At 40.7% G+C, this 18,164-nt stretch overlaps 1 protein-coding gene across 1 annotated transcript in view; it reads right to left on the bottom strand.

Annotated features, from left to right (window-relative positions):
• The window catches only part of FRAS1 (Fraser extracellular matrix complex subunit 1), a 479,756-nt gene that overhangs the window by 301,204 nt on the left and 160,388 nt on the right, over positions 1 to 18,164 (bottom strand). Inside the window, exons 3-4 of the mRNA XM_006778222.2 lie at positions 8,687 to 8,794; positions 2,326 to 2,418 (exon numbers count right to left, since the gene is read on the bottom strand). Coding sequence (XP_006778285.1) covers positions 2,326 to 2,418; positions 8,687 to 8,794 — 201 coding nt within the window. The remainder of the gene's footprint in view (positions 1 to 2,325; positions 2,419 to 8,686; positions 8,795 to 18,164) is intronic.

Raw genomic sequence — 18,164 nt, 5'->3', positions numbered from 1 at the left:
GAGTGAGGGGGAAAGGCTCCAAGATTCAGGAAGGGAAATCACCTGTGATGCACGTGATACGGTGAGACTCAGAGCAAACCCAGAAAAGCATTTAAGCCACTCAAGAAGATAAACACTATTAAGAAGGATGTGGCAACAATCTAGAGGAAGTGAAGAGAGAAAGAGAGGAAGGAAGAACAGGAAGACTAGAAACATGAGCATTTTAACTTTAAGACTAAAATTAGGAGACTCTGTCTTGACTTAAAAATAAATCATTCTTCCATCTCTATTTGAAGAAGTAGGGATTTTTCCCCCTTTAAACTACAGTTCCTTAAATACAGCCCTTTTCTCAGTTACATCAGTAACAGAAATATAATTATAGCATTTTCTGAGGGAGTGTATTTTGAAAGTTGCATATGGAAAAGGGCATGTGAATATGTTCTGACCCAGTTTAGAGCTTTCCGCGTGATGTGTTACAGTGGAAGGGGTGAACCACGAGGGAGGCGGACAGAAGGAACTTTCTGAACTCTCCCAGAAAAAGTAGGCCAAGCGGATCTCCAACTAACCTATCAGCAGGTCTGCAGTCCAACGACCAATATGCCCTGGGACAAGTACATGGATGAGCTGAAAGAGATGTACCCATTGTCTGAGTCCTCCAGTCATCAATGTATATTGAGCAGCTACTCTGGGAAAAGTTCAGTGTTAAGCGCCAGGTTAGGTGGGATGCAAGGAAGATCACTCTAAAGATATAGAAAATGTCAGTGTTCTCAGGCCTCTTACATCAAGATAGGAAGCCTGCACATGTGCACAAACGTAACATGAGAGAGCAAAATGTTAAGTGTCAGTATAGTGGTCCATGCAGAGTTAACGAACTCTGTTTTCCCATGTCCCTGGTACCAGCTCTTATGTGAGACGTCTAATGTTCCTCAGTTCCTGACCTTATTTTGACCCTATGCGCTCCTTCCCTTGAATGACTTAGCTTGGTGTTTTTGACCTTGAACCACCCACCTAATACAATCATTATGAATAGACATTATCTCCATCACCGGTCTGTCCTGCAATACCTTCCGTTTCACATGGATCCTCTTCCGTGGAGGGCAAACCTTACATCACCCAACATAACACAGACTGAATCAAGCAGCACAGAGGATACGTGCTATGAAGACATTCCCAACATAGATCCTGCCTGGCTGCCTTCCACCAGCACATTATGCAGAAGAGAAAGAGTGGCTTCCTCAGGTAAGGCAGAGACACTGGCTCAGGTGAGATGATCCCGTCCCACAGGGACAGTGCATTGTCCTTGCCGAGTTTTAGGTCTGCACACTGAATAGCAGCCGAGAGTGGATATTATCAAATCCTGTTAACCTCTGCTCCCTCCTGAATGGGTAGAGGCACCAACTTGGAGAAAGTTTTGTATCAGGTGGAAGATGAGGATTAAAGCAAAGAGCTTCTTTCCATCCCATTCAACTTCACCTGCTGCCTCCAGGTAACATTTAGGTATGAGTAAAGATGAACTAACTGTAACCATTCCATTTTCATAACTTCTATTATAAACCTGGCAATGGTACTTCTAAATCAGCATTTAGTAGCTCAAAATTAATCCCAAATGATCTGAAATGAGAAAGTGTAATAAAGGAATTTTAGGACCAATTTCTAGTACTGTGATTCTAAACGGGGGTAGCTGAGCATTTTGCCCCTTTGGGGGAATTTGGCCATGCATGCAGACATTTCTGGACATTAGACTGGGGGCAGGGGTACTCCTAGCATCTAGTGTGTAGAGGCCAGGGATGCTGCTAAATTTCGTACATGCATAGGACAGCCCCCACAACAAGCTTAAAATGTCAATAGTCCTCAGGTTTAGAAACTCTCCCCTAAAGGAAAGAAGACCAGGGTTCTAGGTCAGGTTATCCCACTTACTAGCAATACCACATTGGGCAAGTACTTAAGCTCTTTGCAATTCAAGTATTTCATCTTTAACACTGGAATAATAATATCTGCTCTACTCACCACTCAAATGAAAAAAAACGGTATGTGGTATATAAAACCGAGCTGGCACTTTTATTATTTAGCATCACAACTTCTTCAGCATCAACATTCTCAGACTACCCTTTGCACGGACACAAATTCAATCTATGCATATTTACATAGGGTCTAAGGAATAAATAGGGCAGTTTTAATCTTATTCAAGAAACCCAAATGCCTGTGGAAAGTCAAATGAGCTTTCGGTCCTCCAGAGCCCAGACAAAGGGAAAAAACACCTCTCTTGTCAACACAAGGTTAGCATTCAGCCTCCCCTTGTCAATGATCTACAGACAGAGAATCACCCCTGGGTCAGAAAACACTTACCGCATAGATTTTCTCTTCGTGATGGCAAGACCCACGAGTTGTGGACACACACTCGGGGCAGCACCCGTTGGCGGCTATTTGAAGCACTTCTCCCTGGGCATTTAAAAACAGCTCAGTGTTAAACAGCGGCAGCACTCACAATGGTTCTTTGCACGTTAGCCATCTCGGAAGCACTAAATCTCATATGTTTCCACGGGTGACAATAATAGACAGGATAAACCAAATAAACAAACAAAAGGGATTCTCTCTGTCAAGACGAGCTTCGTCAAAGATAAAATGAACCCCCTTGTGGAAGCAATTTCATTGGAAATTGTCTACGTCTTTTTACATCTAACGAAGTGAAGAATTTTGTTCACTAGAAATGCTTCATCTGAGTGTCACATAAGAAAAGCAAAGAGGGTGAGAGAAGGACTGTATCTTGACCTGGGTAGGGGTGAGGGGTGGCCACAGAGCTGGTGGCCCCAGGTCTTCCAGATTTCCTAAAAAGGTTAAATGCAGTCAGCCTCTATGGCAGAGGGGAGGGGGGGCGGGGCTGAGATTCTGAGGTTCACTTTTTTTTAAAATATATTTTATTGATTTTTTTACAGAGAGGAAGGGAGAGAGATAGATAGAAACATTGATGGGAGAGAAACGTCGATCAGCTGCCTCCTGCACATCTCCCACGGGGGATGTGCCCGCAACCCAGTACATGCCCTTGACCGGAAAGGAACCTGAGACCTTTCAGTCCGCAGGCCGACGCTCTATCCACTGAGCCAAACTGGTTTCGGCCTGAGGTTCACTTTTACCAGGGACTCGGAGAGCAAGGCAATACCGAAGGACAAAGCTGGGAGAGGAAACGGCATTGTTGAGGTATCGTGTGTGGTGTGGAGGGCTGGCGGAATTCATGGGCTCCAGGAAAGACCTACATTGCTTTTCAAGGCTTCCATAATGGCAATTGTGTTTCCTAATAAGATATGATACTATCAAGGGAATGTGCTACCAGGAGACACCCCAGGAGTTACTGGGAAGTTGGCACATTAACTAACCATCCGTTTGCCGCTGTGAGTAATCCATTTATCTAAGTTATTAAAACTACGGTGCAAAGAGCTGATGTTTGTCTTTGTGGCCAGGGAGTCTCCTGTTCAATCCTCTGCTTTGTCTTGTTCCCCCACTGCATATATCCTAGCGCTTCCTCAGTCTTAAGATGGGGCAGAACAGGCAGTGAGTGATTTCAGCCAAAAATGTTAGGAGATCCTACATCAGCCAGGAAATCATAACTGTTCACAGAATAAAAGTCTACAAAGAATTCAGCTGCTGGAATGGAAAAAAAATGTGTGTGTGTGTGTGTGTGTGTGTGTGTGTGTGTTCATGTTTCCTTGTTATTTGAGGCTGCTTCTATTTAAAAAATTGAGCGTGCAAGAAAATTGTAATTTTATATAACTACATTCACAAGAGTGGGTGAGCAATGGGACTAACATGATCAATCCTTAAAGCAGATAAATATACCAGTAACAGTAATCACCAAATTCTTCCTACTTGCTTGATAAAGGATAAACATAAGATATGGGATTTTATAAAATTCTACATACTATGCAATGTTAATGACTTTCCAGAGAAGTGTCCTCTGAACCCGAAGAGAAACGACACTTGTATAATTCCCACTAAGATAGTCCAATGTGGAAACTACATTAGCCTAATTTGCACTAAGAATTTCATAAAATAGAAAATGAGATAAACCAAGTGTTTATATTCTAATATGCAAACAGAGGGCAAGGGGAACAAGCAAGGTAGAATGGGAGATTTCAAGGGATATTATATGCCTCCATGTTAGTTTTCTTTGTTTTTCATAAAAACTAATTTTCAGATATGGCCCTCAAACCTCATTTCATAAATATATAATCCCTTATTTATGAGTGGCAATGAGGGGTTTCCATCTTGAGTCTATCTATTGAACTTCTGGTTGAACATGAAAGATGATTTGGAGCTAATGGAAGAGCAAAATAATTTGCATGTGGGTGCTTAGAGAAGGAGAGACAGGGAGCTCTTGCTACCTCACGGTGAAACCTTGCACAGCTGTGTGAGCTGTGGGCTACATGGAACACATAAGCCTATTGCCCTCCAGGCTTTGCACTGTGGAGCACTGGGAAGTGGCCACATGGGCAAGACATCAATAAAGATCGCTAGGGGAGCTGGGCAAGATTACCTGTGTAGGATCTAGAAGAGCCAACTAACAATAATTATGATGATAATTTGATAATTATAGCTAACACTTATTGAGTACTTAAAATAGCCAGGTATGCAAAAGGAGGTTTACAGTTGTTCATACAGAAAAATATATAATACAAGAATCCTATATAGTAAAAGCCTAATATGCAAATCAACTGAATGGTGGAACGACTGGCTGAATGACTGGTCACTATGACATGCAATGACCACCAGGGGGCACATGCTCAACGCAGGAGCTTCCCCCAGCCCACAGGCCCCAGGCCAGCCAAGGTGGGTGCCAGCGGGGGCCCCGATCGCCCTGCCATTTGCCTCCCAGAGGGAGGCGACCGGCAGCAGCAGGGGCGGGACCAGTGAGTGGGCAGCACCAGGCCAGCCAAGGCAGGTGCCAGCAGGGCCCCCCCCCATCACCTTACTGGTCACCCCACAGATTGGCCCTGATTGCCAGCCAGGCCTAGGGACCCTACCCATGCACACATTTTGTGCACTGGGCCTCTAGTAAATAATGATAGAAGATAAACTCTGTGTTTCATGCACTCACAACTGTAAACCTACTATTGCCACCATACATGTACACATATATGTGTGTATGTGTATATATATGTATGTATGTATACATGTATACATGTGTGTATGTATATGTATATGTGTGTGTATATATATATATTTTTTTTTAATTCTCACAACAACTTGATTAGGTAAATACTATTATCTGCATTGAAGCTTGCAGCTGAAACCCCACTCCATGTACTAATACAGTTGTTCCTTTGCATGTCATTGTCCTCTGTACCTAGATAGTCTTCAGAAATCCTTAAGAGGATTTGTTCTGACAGGACTGGTTTCTAACTGCCTCTTTTTTTTATAATTGTTTTTGTTAATCGTAATTGGAGGATAGTTTTACATTGATTTTTTAGAAAAGAGAGAGAGAGAGAGAGGGAGAGAGAAACATGAATGTGAGAGATGTTGCCTCCCATAAGCGCCTTGACTGGCAATCGAACCCACAACCTAGGTATGTGCCCTAACCAGGAATAGAACCCACAACCTTTTGGTGTACGGGACAACACTACAATAAACTGAGCTACCTGGTCAGGGTTACCTTTTACCTGCTGATCGTGTCTTTCTAATCTTCCTAGGTCCACCTCCCCTTAAATGTTTGTGTTCCCCAAATTCCATCCTTGGCCTTGTACTTTTTTCCCCATACAATCTCTTTGGATGATCTCATTACTTCTAAAAGTTTGTACTACTATCTATATACTAATCATATGCACATACTGCCTCCAACCCTATCTTCTCTGAGATTTAGACTCATACCCAACTGTCTTTATGAAATATCCACTTGGAGTTTCCATGGACACTTCAAACTCAATGTGCCCCAAACTGAAATCATCATTTCCCTCCCAGATGGGATGCTTTCCTTCACTCTCCTATATTCTCAACATCAGTTGATGGCTCAGCTAACCAACTAGTCATCAAGTCATAAATATGGGAGTCATCTCTCTGTTTCCTTCCCCTTGCCCTCCTACTTTCACCCAGTCCTGCTGATTTATCACCTAAATATTTCTTGAGCCTGCCCTTTCCTCTTGCTCCCGACACTACCACTGTTCCCGATTTAAATACTCTCCCTCTCATCTGGATTAATCTCACAGCCTCTGAACTCACCTCCTCATATCTAACATTATGTATTATTTTCTAAAAACCAGAGAGAGATTTCTAAAAGAAAAGCTGGCTATTTACCCATATGCCTGAAACCTTCATTAGTATTTAATCATCTTAAAAATAAAATTCTAAGCTTCAGAGTATACCATACAAGGCTCTCCATAACCTTAACTTACCAACTCTCTGGCCCCATCTCCAATTCGTTCATATGGTCAGTCAAATAATATTGACTGATGCCTACTATGTGTCAGTTGCTATTGTAGGTGTTGAGGATATACAGTGAACAAAAGAGACAGTAAACAAGAATGGTAAGTAAAATATAGAGTACATCAGAGAGTAGTGTATGCCAAGAAGAAAACTAAAGCATGGAAAAGGGATAAGAAATGTGTGATATGGGATGGAGAATTGCAACTTTAAATGGAAAGATATTCAGGAAAAACATAAAGGAATAGAAAGATCAAGGCATATATATATATATATATATATCTGTAGGAACAACAGAGCAAAGGCCCTTTGGCATGAGTGTGCCTGGCATAGCCACTCAACAGCAAGCAGGCATGATGTCTAAAGCAGAGAGAGCAAGGGAGAGAAGAGTTGGTTAATTAATAGGGTGCAATAGCACCTTAAAGGACACTGTGAAGAGTTACTGTGAGAAGAGAAGCCATTGGAAGCCACTGAAGGGGTTTAAGGAAAGAAGCAACATGATCTGACTTCAATTTTGGTAGGATCACCCTGGCTACCATATCAAGATTACAGTGAAATAGGCAAGTACAGAAACAGTGAAACAAGTTAAGAGGTTAGTGTGAGAATGAAGCAAACAATGATAACAGTAAGAGCAGAGATAGAGCAGAGAAGACCATGTGGAATGTACTGTTTCATGAAGAGCTGGCAGGTTTGCTAATGATGTGGGATGTGGGAGAAAGTAGGGAGCTAAGGATGATGCTGTTTGCTGGCCTGAGGAAGTGGACAAAGGGAGCTGCCCTTTACTGAAATGGGAAAAAATAGGAGAGGAACAAATGAGGAAGGCATAAAATCACGTTTGGTAAAGAACAAGGGTCAGAACTTTTGTCTGCAAAATATTTTTGCCTTTGATCTACATCATAACTACACAACTCATCACTATAATGCAGTCATGGCAATATGTAAATAGATGAGTCTGTCTGTGTTTCAATAAAACTTTATTCATGGACACTAAAACTTGATTTCATATAATTTTCACATCGTGAAATATTGCTCTCTGTTGATCTTTTCCAACCATTTCAAAATGCAAAAATTATTGTTTGTTTGCAGTCATAGAGGCTAGATTCTGTTGGTGGCCCCCTGGTATAGAACACATTTAGTTTTCAGTGATACAGTGTGTGTCTTATAACAGTGAGTTCAGGGCTTTTGCTGTGATACCACAATTATTCATGTGACATGGAAAAGGGCATGTTTTCATTACCATTACACAATCAGCTCAGATTTTGACATGAATTACTCAGCAAGCTAAACAGTGATCTTTTAAGAGTGTTTACTCCATAAAATAGAAAGCTCTATAATATACAACAAAATATTATCAAATTTACCAGCACTTGATGTACAACCAACTTCTCAGGAATATACACACAGAAATTGAGTAATATACCTTAAAGGTATACAGAACCTTCACTCCAAAGTTAGAAACAGAAATGTATTAGCACTAGAAGGTATGAAAGCTCAAGATTAATTATTGTGGGGGGAGCAAGAAAACTAGAAAAAATAAACTGTGAAACTGACAGAATGCTTTTTCAGAACAAATAATTGGTCTTCTCCAGGGAGTTTCAAATGTTCTTAAGCTCTTTTTATTTTAATAGACTCACTTTAAAAACAAAAGAGTCAGCACCTAAAAAAAAATATTCTAACAGCATAGATCTGTAGTTAGAAAAAAAAAAAACTTAACAGAGGGACAAGATGAAACATTCCTCATACACTTAGTCAAATAACAGAAATTTTTGAGTCAGAGCCTCTCATATTCTAGGGAGTCCAAAGGAAGCACAATTATACAATCAGAACAAATAATGTTTTTAGAAAACCATCTTTAAGAAGTTGACCCTGACTTTCAATCCATTCAGTGGCTTATAAATGCTGTGGTTAGTATCAAGTAGCCTTGGCAACTGTCGAACCCAGGAAAATCTCTGGGTGGCAGTTGGTTTATTAACTGCATAATCATGGTTAAGTTGCTTCCAATCTCTAGGTTTCACTTTCCTCATCTGTAAAGTGGGGATAAAGATACCTACCCCACATAACAGTAAATGGAAGAATATTTGTAAAACCTTTAAAAGAGTGCCCGGTCCAAAGTACTGAATGCCCGATAAACAGAAATTAAGAGATTCTTAAATATAATATGCAAAAATTATCTCTCGTATTTCATAAAGTTTCCAGTTAGTTTGGAATAAAAAACTAGATGGCTGAAAAAAAAAATGCCAAAACCCTACCGTTTCACTGACTTTGCCAATACATTTAGGGCACATTTAGCACATCATACCTTCTCAAAGGCACACTGAGGGTTTCTGCAAACAGCAGGTTTGCAGATAACAATATCACCATGGCAACGGCAATTCTGGCACGAATCGGGCTTCCAAATTGTGGCATCCTGCAAAGAAGCGTAAGCTCTGAGTTAAAAACTGATCAGTCAAGGTATGAACACACAACAGCACCTTCAACGGCCCTACAGCCTGAACAATTAAAAGGCAAAGGAAAAGTCACGGGCACGCATCATGCTTACTGGGTACTGATTAAATCTTGAGAGGCAATAAAAGCAGTATAATCCATTTCACCACAGTCAACCCACGTAGCCCATGACAAGGGCATGCAGCAGAGAGCTGTCGATACCCAGAGTAAAAACCATCGATTGACCTGAACCGTCAGGGGGACAAGCTGCTCCCTGACTTGAAGTTTCTCTTTGCTATTAAGCAGCAGAAACCTTCAGAGCCAGTTTAAAGGAAAACGACACTTGGACAAGCACTAGCCAGCATTTTCCAGCTCTTTGCTACTACACACTTGAATGCTCATCGAAATCAAGAAGGACCTGAGTAAGTAGTTCAATGTTTTTAAGGCAGATCAACCAACACACTGAGTGGCTATTATGTGTCCAGCTGTATGCCAGGCATAAGGGGGTATAAATAAAGCACCATCCATAGGACCTCACAAATTATTTTGGATTATGCACATGGCGATATTAAATAAACAAAAATTGACGACACTATGTTAGTTCTCATCAAATTGAAAAGCAAAATAACCGTCATAACAGAAAAGTAAAACTGAGCTCAGTGCAAAAAGGACTTAGAAATGTCCTTCCTATTTCCCACCTTCCATCATGCTGAACCCGTATTTCAATGTATCCATCTGAAGCACCTTTGAGCCCAACTATAGCACAGAACCCCAGAGACCAGTCTCAGTCCTTTGCAAGGCTGCTCAGTTGGCTTTAAATTGACCCTACTGAAATATATTTTCTCAGAGATTTCCTAACCTAATTTCCTATTTTGTATTGGTTGAAAACAGCCATACTGTTGGCTGAGTTTTAAACACTCAGCCTATTTTAAGAGGGCTGTCTGTGTTATTCTCTGGTTTAAAACTATGATGTCTCTCACCTTTACCTCTGGTGGGATAACGCACAGACGCCATGATCAGGCACTCGCCTCTCTCCCGGGCCTCGGCCAATCTCAGTCCTGAGACCTACATCCTTCGCTTAAATCAGCCAAGCCATTGGTCAGCCCCAGCCTCCCTTATCTGTCCCCGCTCCTCCTTCACTTCCCCAGAGACAGTCTGCAAATCAGCATGCTTCTTTTAAGCCTCAACCTCAAGGATGAATATTTCCTATCCCTTAACCCTGCACATCACACACACACACGCACACACACACACTCAGGTGTGGCTCTTCAGTGATTCTCTGTGACCTCACTGTTTCCTGCATTCATCTACTTTCCTGTTAGCTTGATAGCCCAGAATGTAAGCCCTCACAGCCGGCACAATCCTTGGCTGGCCTCTGTAGGTTCTTTATAAACCAAGGTGCACAGTTCATTAAGTTGCTTAGTAAAGACACTTTCCTTCTTTTCTAAAGATTCTCATCCTTTTTTCCTCAGTCAGGCAAACGAGGAAATTAGAATTCTTTGGTGCAGAGTCAGAGCAGTGTCCAAGCTCCTGATAAGTCCTCAGAACACTAGCATTCGACTTGAACTGGATGAGCTGGGAAGCCTGAGATGCTAGCAACAGACACTTCCACACCGCGAGGCTGAACACACATGCAATGGTTAATGTTATGTGTCAACTTGGCTAGGTATGGTGCTCTATTGTTTGGTCAAACAACAACCTAGATGTTGCTGTGAAGATGTTTTGTAGATGTCGTTGACTTACAATCAGTTGATTAAGTAAAGGAGGTTACCCTTGATAACCTGGGTGGGCCTCATCCAATCAGTTGAAGACTTACAGAACAAAACCGGAAGATTCCTGGAGAGGAAGGAATTTGGCCTCAAAACTGTAACACAGGAATTCTGCTGGAATTTCCATACTACCAGCCTGCCTTACAGATTTCAAAATTTCAGACTCAAGACTGTAACTTCAACGCTTGCCTGAATTTCCAACTGGCCAGTCTATAGGCTTGGAACTTGCCAGTCCCCACAATTTTTGCACAAGCCAAGATACACACATCTTTTCTTGGTTCTGTTTCTCCGCAGGACCATATTAGACATATCAACAATGTACTGATTTACATGGATGTGCACAACATTCCCACGCAAAATGAAGTCATCCTTTTAGGCTGAGAAATGTTAAATGCATACATCACCTCTTAGGGAATGTGCTTCAGAAACAAAGTCATTTAAGAAATATAAAGTGCATCTGAAGTGAGATTACATTCCCAGTAGCCAATTCACAAAAAATCAGAATCAAAGCAAATGAGCACTAGAACCTAACTTGCAAAACCTCTGAATCTCTTTCTCTTTATTGTTATAGCTCATTCCTCTGAAATTGGCAATAGTGTGCCAACTATATTGACTCTTCACCCAAAGAGCAATGACAAGTGGGTGAGGAAAAACAAATTCCATCCCCAAGCACAATGTAATATATCTTTCCTCCTGATTTCAAGAAAACGATATTAGTTTCAGGATACAGATTAAATAAAAATGACAACTTCACAAAGGCAGCCACTACCATTTATTGGTCATTATCTTACACTGACTAAGGCCTGACTCTTGGAGCAGGAAACACTGATGGAAGGAGGCACTTGTGGTCTGGAGGAGGGGGCCTGGTGTGCTTTCCCAGCCTCTGCCCTCATGCCGGAGAGCTGGGCACAGCAGAGAGGGACAAAAGTGCACATGTATGCTACCTGTGCAAAGCACTTACCTGCATGACAACCCTAGGAGCTGGCACTATCCTTATTATGACCATTCCCATTTTACAGATGAAGATTCAAGAGACTGAGTAATTTACCCCAGTTCACAAAGCTCCATGGGCTCCAAGAACTCAGGCTGCCTGCACTTGAACCCTGGTGTCACCATTTATTACTGGTGAGGCCCTTATCAATTTAAAGTGTCTGTGTTCCAGGTTCTTCATCTGTAAAGTAGGAATGACAAAGTATTTAACTCACAGGGTTATTGAAAGGGTGAAATGAGACAAAGTATTTAAAGAGGTCTGAATAGTGCCTGGAAGTTACTAAGGGCCCATTACATGTAATTTACTTTAAAAAAAATACATTTTTATTGATTTCAGAGAGGAAGAGAGAGGGAGAGAGATAGAAACATCAATGATAAGAGAGAATCATTGATTGGCTGCTTCCTGCACACCGCCCACTGAGGATCGAGCCCGCAACCAGGGCATGTGCCCTTGACTAGAATAAAACCCAGGACCCTTCAGTCCACAGGCTGATGCTCTATCCACTGAGCCAAACCGGCTAGAGCTAAATGTAATTTACTTTTAATCCAAATACTTTGTACAATGTCACAGGCATTTAGCAAATATCTTTAAAATTTTTCCTTTTCTCATAGGGAAAATAGTCTCATAAGTCCCTTGACTTTCCCATCATCCTATTCCAGCCTACTCAGGTAAAACAGAGAGATTATGACTGAATTAGGATCCTAGCACTGAGATGACCCAGGGCTCTGCAGTCAAAAAGAGGCATGAATCTACAGGTGGCATGTACAGGACTACTCGGGTAACTGGAAGAGCCGCTGACATGGCCATGAATCCATGTCTTCATTTCACGCAGAGGGTGGAGGGCTACACCAGCTCCGTGTGCTCCCTTCTGGTCAGGATGGCTCTAAGGTGCTGCACATTCACCGCAGATGTAGCATTCTCATACCCAGCGTCAAGTTCTCTGCCCTTCAGTTATTTCCTCAGTGACCCCAGACTCCGAAACAGCCCACGACTCTTTTCAGCAGTTCCCAGTCACTGGACTTGGCTTACTGAACTCTACACAGTAGAGTTCTAAAAACATGGAATCCTTTTCCCTTTCATTCACAGAACCACAATTTTCCTCTATGTTAATTCAATGTTAAAGTTATCTGGGCCCAGGAAGCCTTCCTGAATTTAATATCTGTCTTTTCACCAGACTATGACTCTTCAAGAAAAGAGATCTCTTCCTCTTTGTCCCCATTACCTAACACAGTTCCTGAGTGTTAGATGAATTCCTTAAAGAATGACCCTGAGTACTTGCTTATCCTCAGGATAATATCTGTCCATGTGAGCTGAGATACCCCAGTTAGGATGCAAGACGTGGATAATGCAATGTTTAAGTGATGTCACTACAAAATCCCCATAATGTAGAAGGTTATTACTTCACTCAATCAAACTATGTTTGAAGAAAAATTTCCTTCATCTAAGGCATCGGACTTGTCAAAAAAGTACTTATAATAATGTCCTCATAGAGTAAATAATTTATGGTTAGTTTTATTTTTAAAGGTTTTTTTTATTGATTTTTAAAGAGAAAGGAAGGGAGGGAGAGAAATAAACATCGATTGGCTGCCTCCTGCACACCCCCTACCAGGGATCAAGCCCACAACTCAGGCATGTGCCCTGACAGGGAATCGAACCAGCAACCTTTTGGTGCATGGGACTACACCCAACCAACTGAGTCACACTGGCCAGGGCTATGGTTAATTTTAAATAAAGTAAGCCCTTTACCAAGACCTGGACAGATGGCCATATTTTTTTTTTAGCTCTAAAACTTTAAGAATCAATTTCTATAGTCCCATAAAATTGCTTTATGACAGTAGGGATACGAGAGTTCCTCAATAGTTGAAACTTTGGATAAAGTCATAAAGACCAAAGAAATAACATTGTAAAATAAGTTTACAGGTTTTCCATGTTACTATTGCAATTCTCTCTTCCAATCTAACACACTCTGCAAAAGAAATAGTCTTAAAATTGTTTTCCTCTAGAATATAAATTAGATTAGATTTTGACAAAACTAAAAAGCAATCAAAGTATGACCTATTTAAAAAGATTTTTATATTTTTAAAATATGTTAATAAAATGTTCTTGCAAATAATATAGTGCCTCCATCCCTAAATATTTTTTCTTTTATTTAACTTTATTTTTATTGTTGACATTATATTATAGATGCCTTTCTTTGCCCATCTCCACCCAGCCCTGGGCCCCCCTTCCCTCTGGACAACACCATGCTGTTGTCTGTGCCTATAGGTTATGCATATATGTTCTCTGGCTAATCCCTTCACCTTCTTTCATCCACTCTCCCCACTCCCCTTCCCTCTGAAAGCTGTCCATCTGTTCCATGCATCCATGCCTCTGTTTCTATTTTGTTCGTGAGTTTATTTTACTCATTAGACTCCACATATAAGTGAGAGCATATGGTATTTGTCTTTCTCTGAATGACTTATTTCACTTAGCATAATAATCTCCAGGTTCATCCATGCTGTCACAAAAGGAAATATTTATTTTTAAGTAATAGCAAGATGCTTCAATTAAAAACACACACGTATTTCACTTGGTTAAGTATTTACTAAGCATTTAATTAGTGCTAAAAAGAAACAAGGACTACATCCCTCATCAGTCCTCAATTTCTGGGGGAAATTATTTATAAGATTCTATAAGAGCAGTATATAAACTATTAACATAAATTTTCTTTCATCTAAATGGTATACTAATCCCACTTCAATTATTGATTGATTCATCTCATTTTAAATTCCCTTGGTTCTTAGACCAAAAATGAGAAAGAAGGAACAACGTTCCCCCAAAGCAGTGCTTTCAAGTTATAAAGTAGTATGTAAAATATTCCTCTCTGTAAAAAAAAAAAAAATTACATGCATAGAAACAAAGTATGGAATTATGGAAACCACTAAGTGAAGGGTAGTCATCCCTAGGCATGGATTCTAGATGATTTTTTTTCCTTTGTTCTTATCCATATTTTCTATTTTTAGTAACAAAAATACAAAATTTAGTGTGATTTTTTGCATATTAAAATTTCCCAGAATAGCATGACCAGTAATAATGGGTATATGTACTTATAAAACCTGTTTCTTTAAATAAAGTATTTTCACAAAAATCTCAGATTTTCAAAGCCATCTCTAAGTAACTTAGTGTTGGAATACAGAGCTGATGAGAATCTCCCAGGTAAGAGGAGTTTGATCACCAGGACCCCTGGCTTCCCTGGGTGGGTGGGTAGGGATGGTTGTGGGCAGCTTTGGGCCTCAGTTGCCTGTATACTAGTATCTTGAAAGATAGTGCAACACTCTTGTTTGTTTGTTTTAGTTTTTTGGTGTGGTTTTTTTTTTTCCCTTAATTCTCATGGATCTGCTGACATCAGGAATTACTGAATCTTTTTTTTTTTTATGTTAGGCCTTTAGTAGACCCAGTTTTATTGAGTCAAATGGGAGAACCCAGCTGGAGACAGTGTGTTGAGGGTACAAGTTTGGAACCACGTTGGAGGAGGTGAATGCTAAGTCTCCCCAACCATCTTCTGGGGAGCCTAACTTGGTACTTAGAGCAAGCCAGGCTCCAAGGTGGGGTTTAGAGTGTGGAGATGGTTTCATGAAAGGATTGTCTTAGCCCGTGGCACCTTCTCTACTGCTTAAAAAGTTCCAGGGGCCACTGACTAGTATTTCTCTCTCTGACCTTATTTCCTACCCTCTTTCCCAGCCTTTTCTACCAGGCTCTAGCTACACTGGCTTTATTGCTGTTCCTGGAACTACCAAGAATGTTCCCAGCTCAGGGTCTTAGAACGTGCCATTCTCTCTGCTTGGAGTGCTCTTCCCGCAAATATCAACATGGCTTATTCTTTCACTGCATTCAAGTGGCTGCTCAAATACCACCTCCTCAGATGTATTTTGTTGTCAATCTAATCCTTTACTCTGTTTTCTTCCTAGCACTCACCACCTGATATTATATTAGACAGTTGCATATTTATGGTCTCTCTCTAGGAAAGCAGAAATTTTGTTTGTTATGTTCATTCACTACTATGTCCCTAATGTCTAGAACAGTTCTTACACATAAAAGATGAAACTTATGTGATTACTTAAAGATAATTTTTAAATATAAGGTTCAAGAACATAGGTAGAATTGAGCTTTGGAGTACAGCAGGCAGGGGGGAAATGGAGTTATTTAAAACCACCTACCAATATATGCTAGTAACAGGGAGCCATTGATCTACACCTAATCTATTCCCAAACTTTCCTGCACTCAGTGAGGTTTTTAAAAATTAACTGTGCTCCCTACTTATCCTTCAAAGCAATAAAAGGGCCATACTATTCAACTGGGCCTCATGTATTCATTTCTGGAGGTTCATTTTTCTTGACAAGTCTGGTTTTCAGGAAAGATAATCCATAAAAAAGGGTTCCTTGACCCAGCTCCAGTTCAGGCATGGAAATAATGGCTCTTGTTTGGAAAGGCACCATAAAGAAACGAATCAATAACTTTCATAAGGTTATTTCAGAGTTCAATTCTTTTCCCAAGTGCCCTTCCTCAGACAGCTTAGATAAACAATACCTTTTCATTTGGTCTCATTTTAAAGTTCATGTAAAGCTCCTCATCCAGACCCAATAAAAAGGAGCAGAGGATACTGATTGTTAAGAAAAGATATGAGTCCTTTTACATTCTCTCCTTTTAGGAGGAGAAAACGTATTAATGTCAAATAAAAGCAAAAAAGGCAAACCTCTTCCTCTTTGAAAACTATTTCAAAGACTTGCTCCACATAACACCCCCTTATGGAGTTTCTTGTTTTCCACACCAAGGACCTAAGTAGTTTCCCATGTCAGCATCCTGGAGTGATTAGCTTGTACCTGATCTCCTCCTCCTGCTGTCGTAAAATGATAAATCTGAAGGCATCAGCTATAAGAATATCATTTGGCTACAGAAAGAACAGCATGAATCACAGATGAAAAGATAGTTGCTATATATAACTGAAAATGTCTTTGTTCAGTGCTGACAAGAGACCCTGAATAGCATAGCAAGTTAACATCATGTTCTTGTACACGTGTCTTCTTAGAATAGTGTGGAAGCACGGGTGGTGGCAGGGAAAGGAAAGGGAACAAGCTACCTCCAGGGGCCGGTCCTTCTGGTCCTTCACACACTTACAATCTCACTGCTCTTCCCAGCATCCTGTGAACAGGGCACCACTGCCTTTATTTTATAAATAACAGAATAGGTTGAAGAAAAGGGCTGAGTGAATTGTTCAGAGCACATCTAGCCATGAATAGATCTGGGATTCAAACCCATCCTTTTTCTTCTGTGCTATATTGTTATCATATATTATCATACAATGAATGCCTTATATTGTATAGCAGTCTCACCATTTCAAATCATTCTTACTTCCACTTTCTCGCTTTAATAGACCGCAGGGTGAGACACACTGGGGCAGTTCCCCTAAATTTACAGAGGAAGAAACTATGAGGTTGAGTGACTTACCTGCCTAACATGTTCCCTGTGCTTACAACAGCACACTTTGCCCTCTTTTTTAAAAAAATATATTTTGATTGATTTCAGAGAGGAAGGAAGAGGGAAAGATAGAAACATCAATGATAAGAGACTCATTGATTGGCTGCCTCCTGCACGCCCCACACTGAGGATCGAGCCTGCGATCCAGACACGTGCTCTGACCGGAATTGAACCAAGACCTCCTAGTTCAGAGGTCACCACTCAACCATTGAGCCATGCCAGCCGGGCCCACCCTCTTAATCTAACTTCCGAACATCCTCTGAGACTTAGCTGAAATATCACTTCCTTGGGAGGCCTTCTCTCTCTCCTGGACTAAGTCAGTATTTCCCTGCCTCATGTTTCCAAAGCTCACCCTGCTTCCACAAAGCCAGACTTACTCCTCCAAGTTCTGTTTTGCATAGAAAAGAAAAAGAAGAAAGAAGGCCCTCTGGGTTCCATATTATTTGACATTCACATATTTTATGTTCCTTCATATAATATGTTAAGATAGATACGATTATCATCCCCATTTTACAGATGAGAAACACAAGGTTCAGAGAGGTTAAGTAATGTTTCCAAAGCTTCTAAGTGATGGTACCCATATTTGAATCAGTGTCCATTGGATTCTAAAGATTGTTTTTCCCACCATATCCACCTCTGTACCACAGCCTCGGTCTATGAACACAGGTTATATACCTCACAACTCAAGTAACCATGCCAATATGGTAGGATGCGTAAATTTGGGTTCAAATATCAATTCAATTACTTCCCAACTTTGGGGACTTCGACAAATCTCTTCGTTTTTCTGAGTTTTCATTTCCTAATATATAAACTAAGGAGAAGATAGGACCCAACAGGGTGACAGTAGAGATGAAATAAACTAATGTACTAGAATTTAGCACAGTGTTGGCCCATAGGCAACACTCAGTAAATGGTAGCTAGGAGTCTGGTCACATGCCACAATCTTAACCTGTTGATCAAGGTATTTTCTGTGACATAAGACTAGTTGTAGCATTTAGAGATTTAGAAAAATCCCTCCAGCTACCACAATAAGGGGAAGTTAACTTTCCCACCACTTAAATTTTTATAAAATATTCCAA

This window comes from Myotis davidii, unplaced genomic scaffold (genome assembly GCF_000327345.1).
Source record: "Myotis davidii unplaced genomic scaffold, ASM32734v1 scaffold449, whole genome shotgun sequence".
Taxonomy (NCBI): Eukaryota; Metazoa; Chordata; class Mammalia; order Chiroptera; family Vespertilionidae; genus Myotis; species Myotis davidii.
This window is presented reverse-complemented; position numbering and strand designations above follow the sequence as displayed.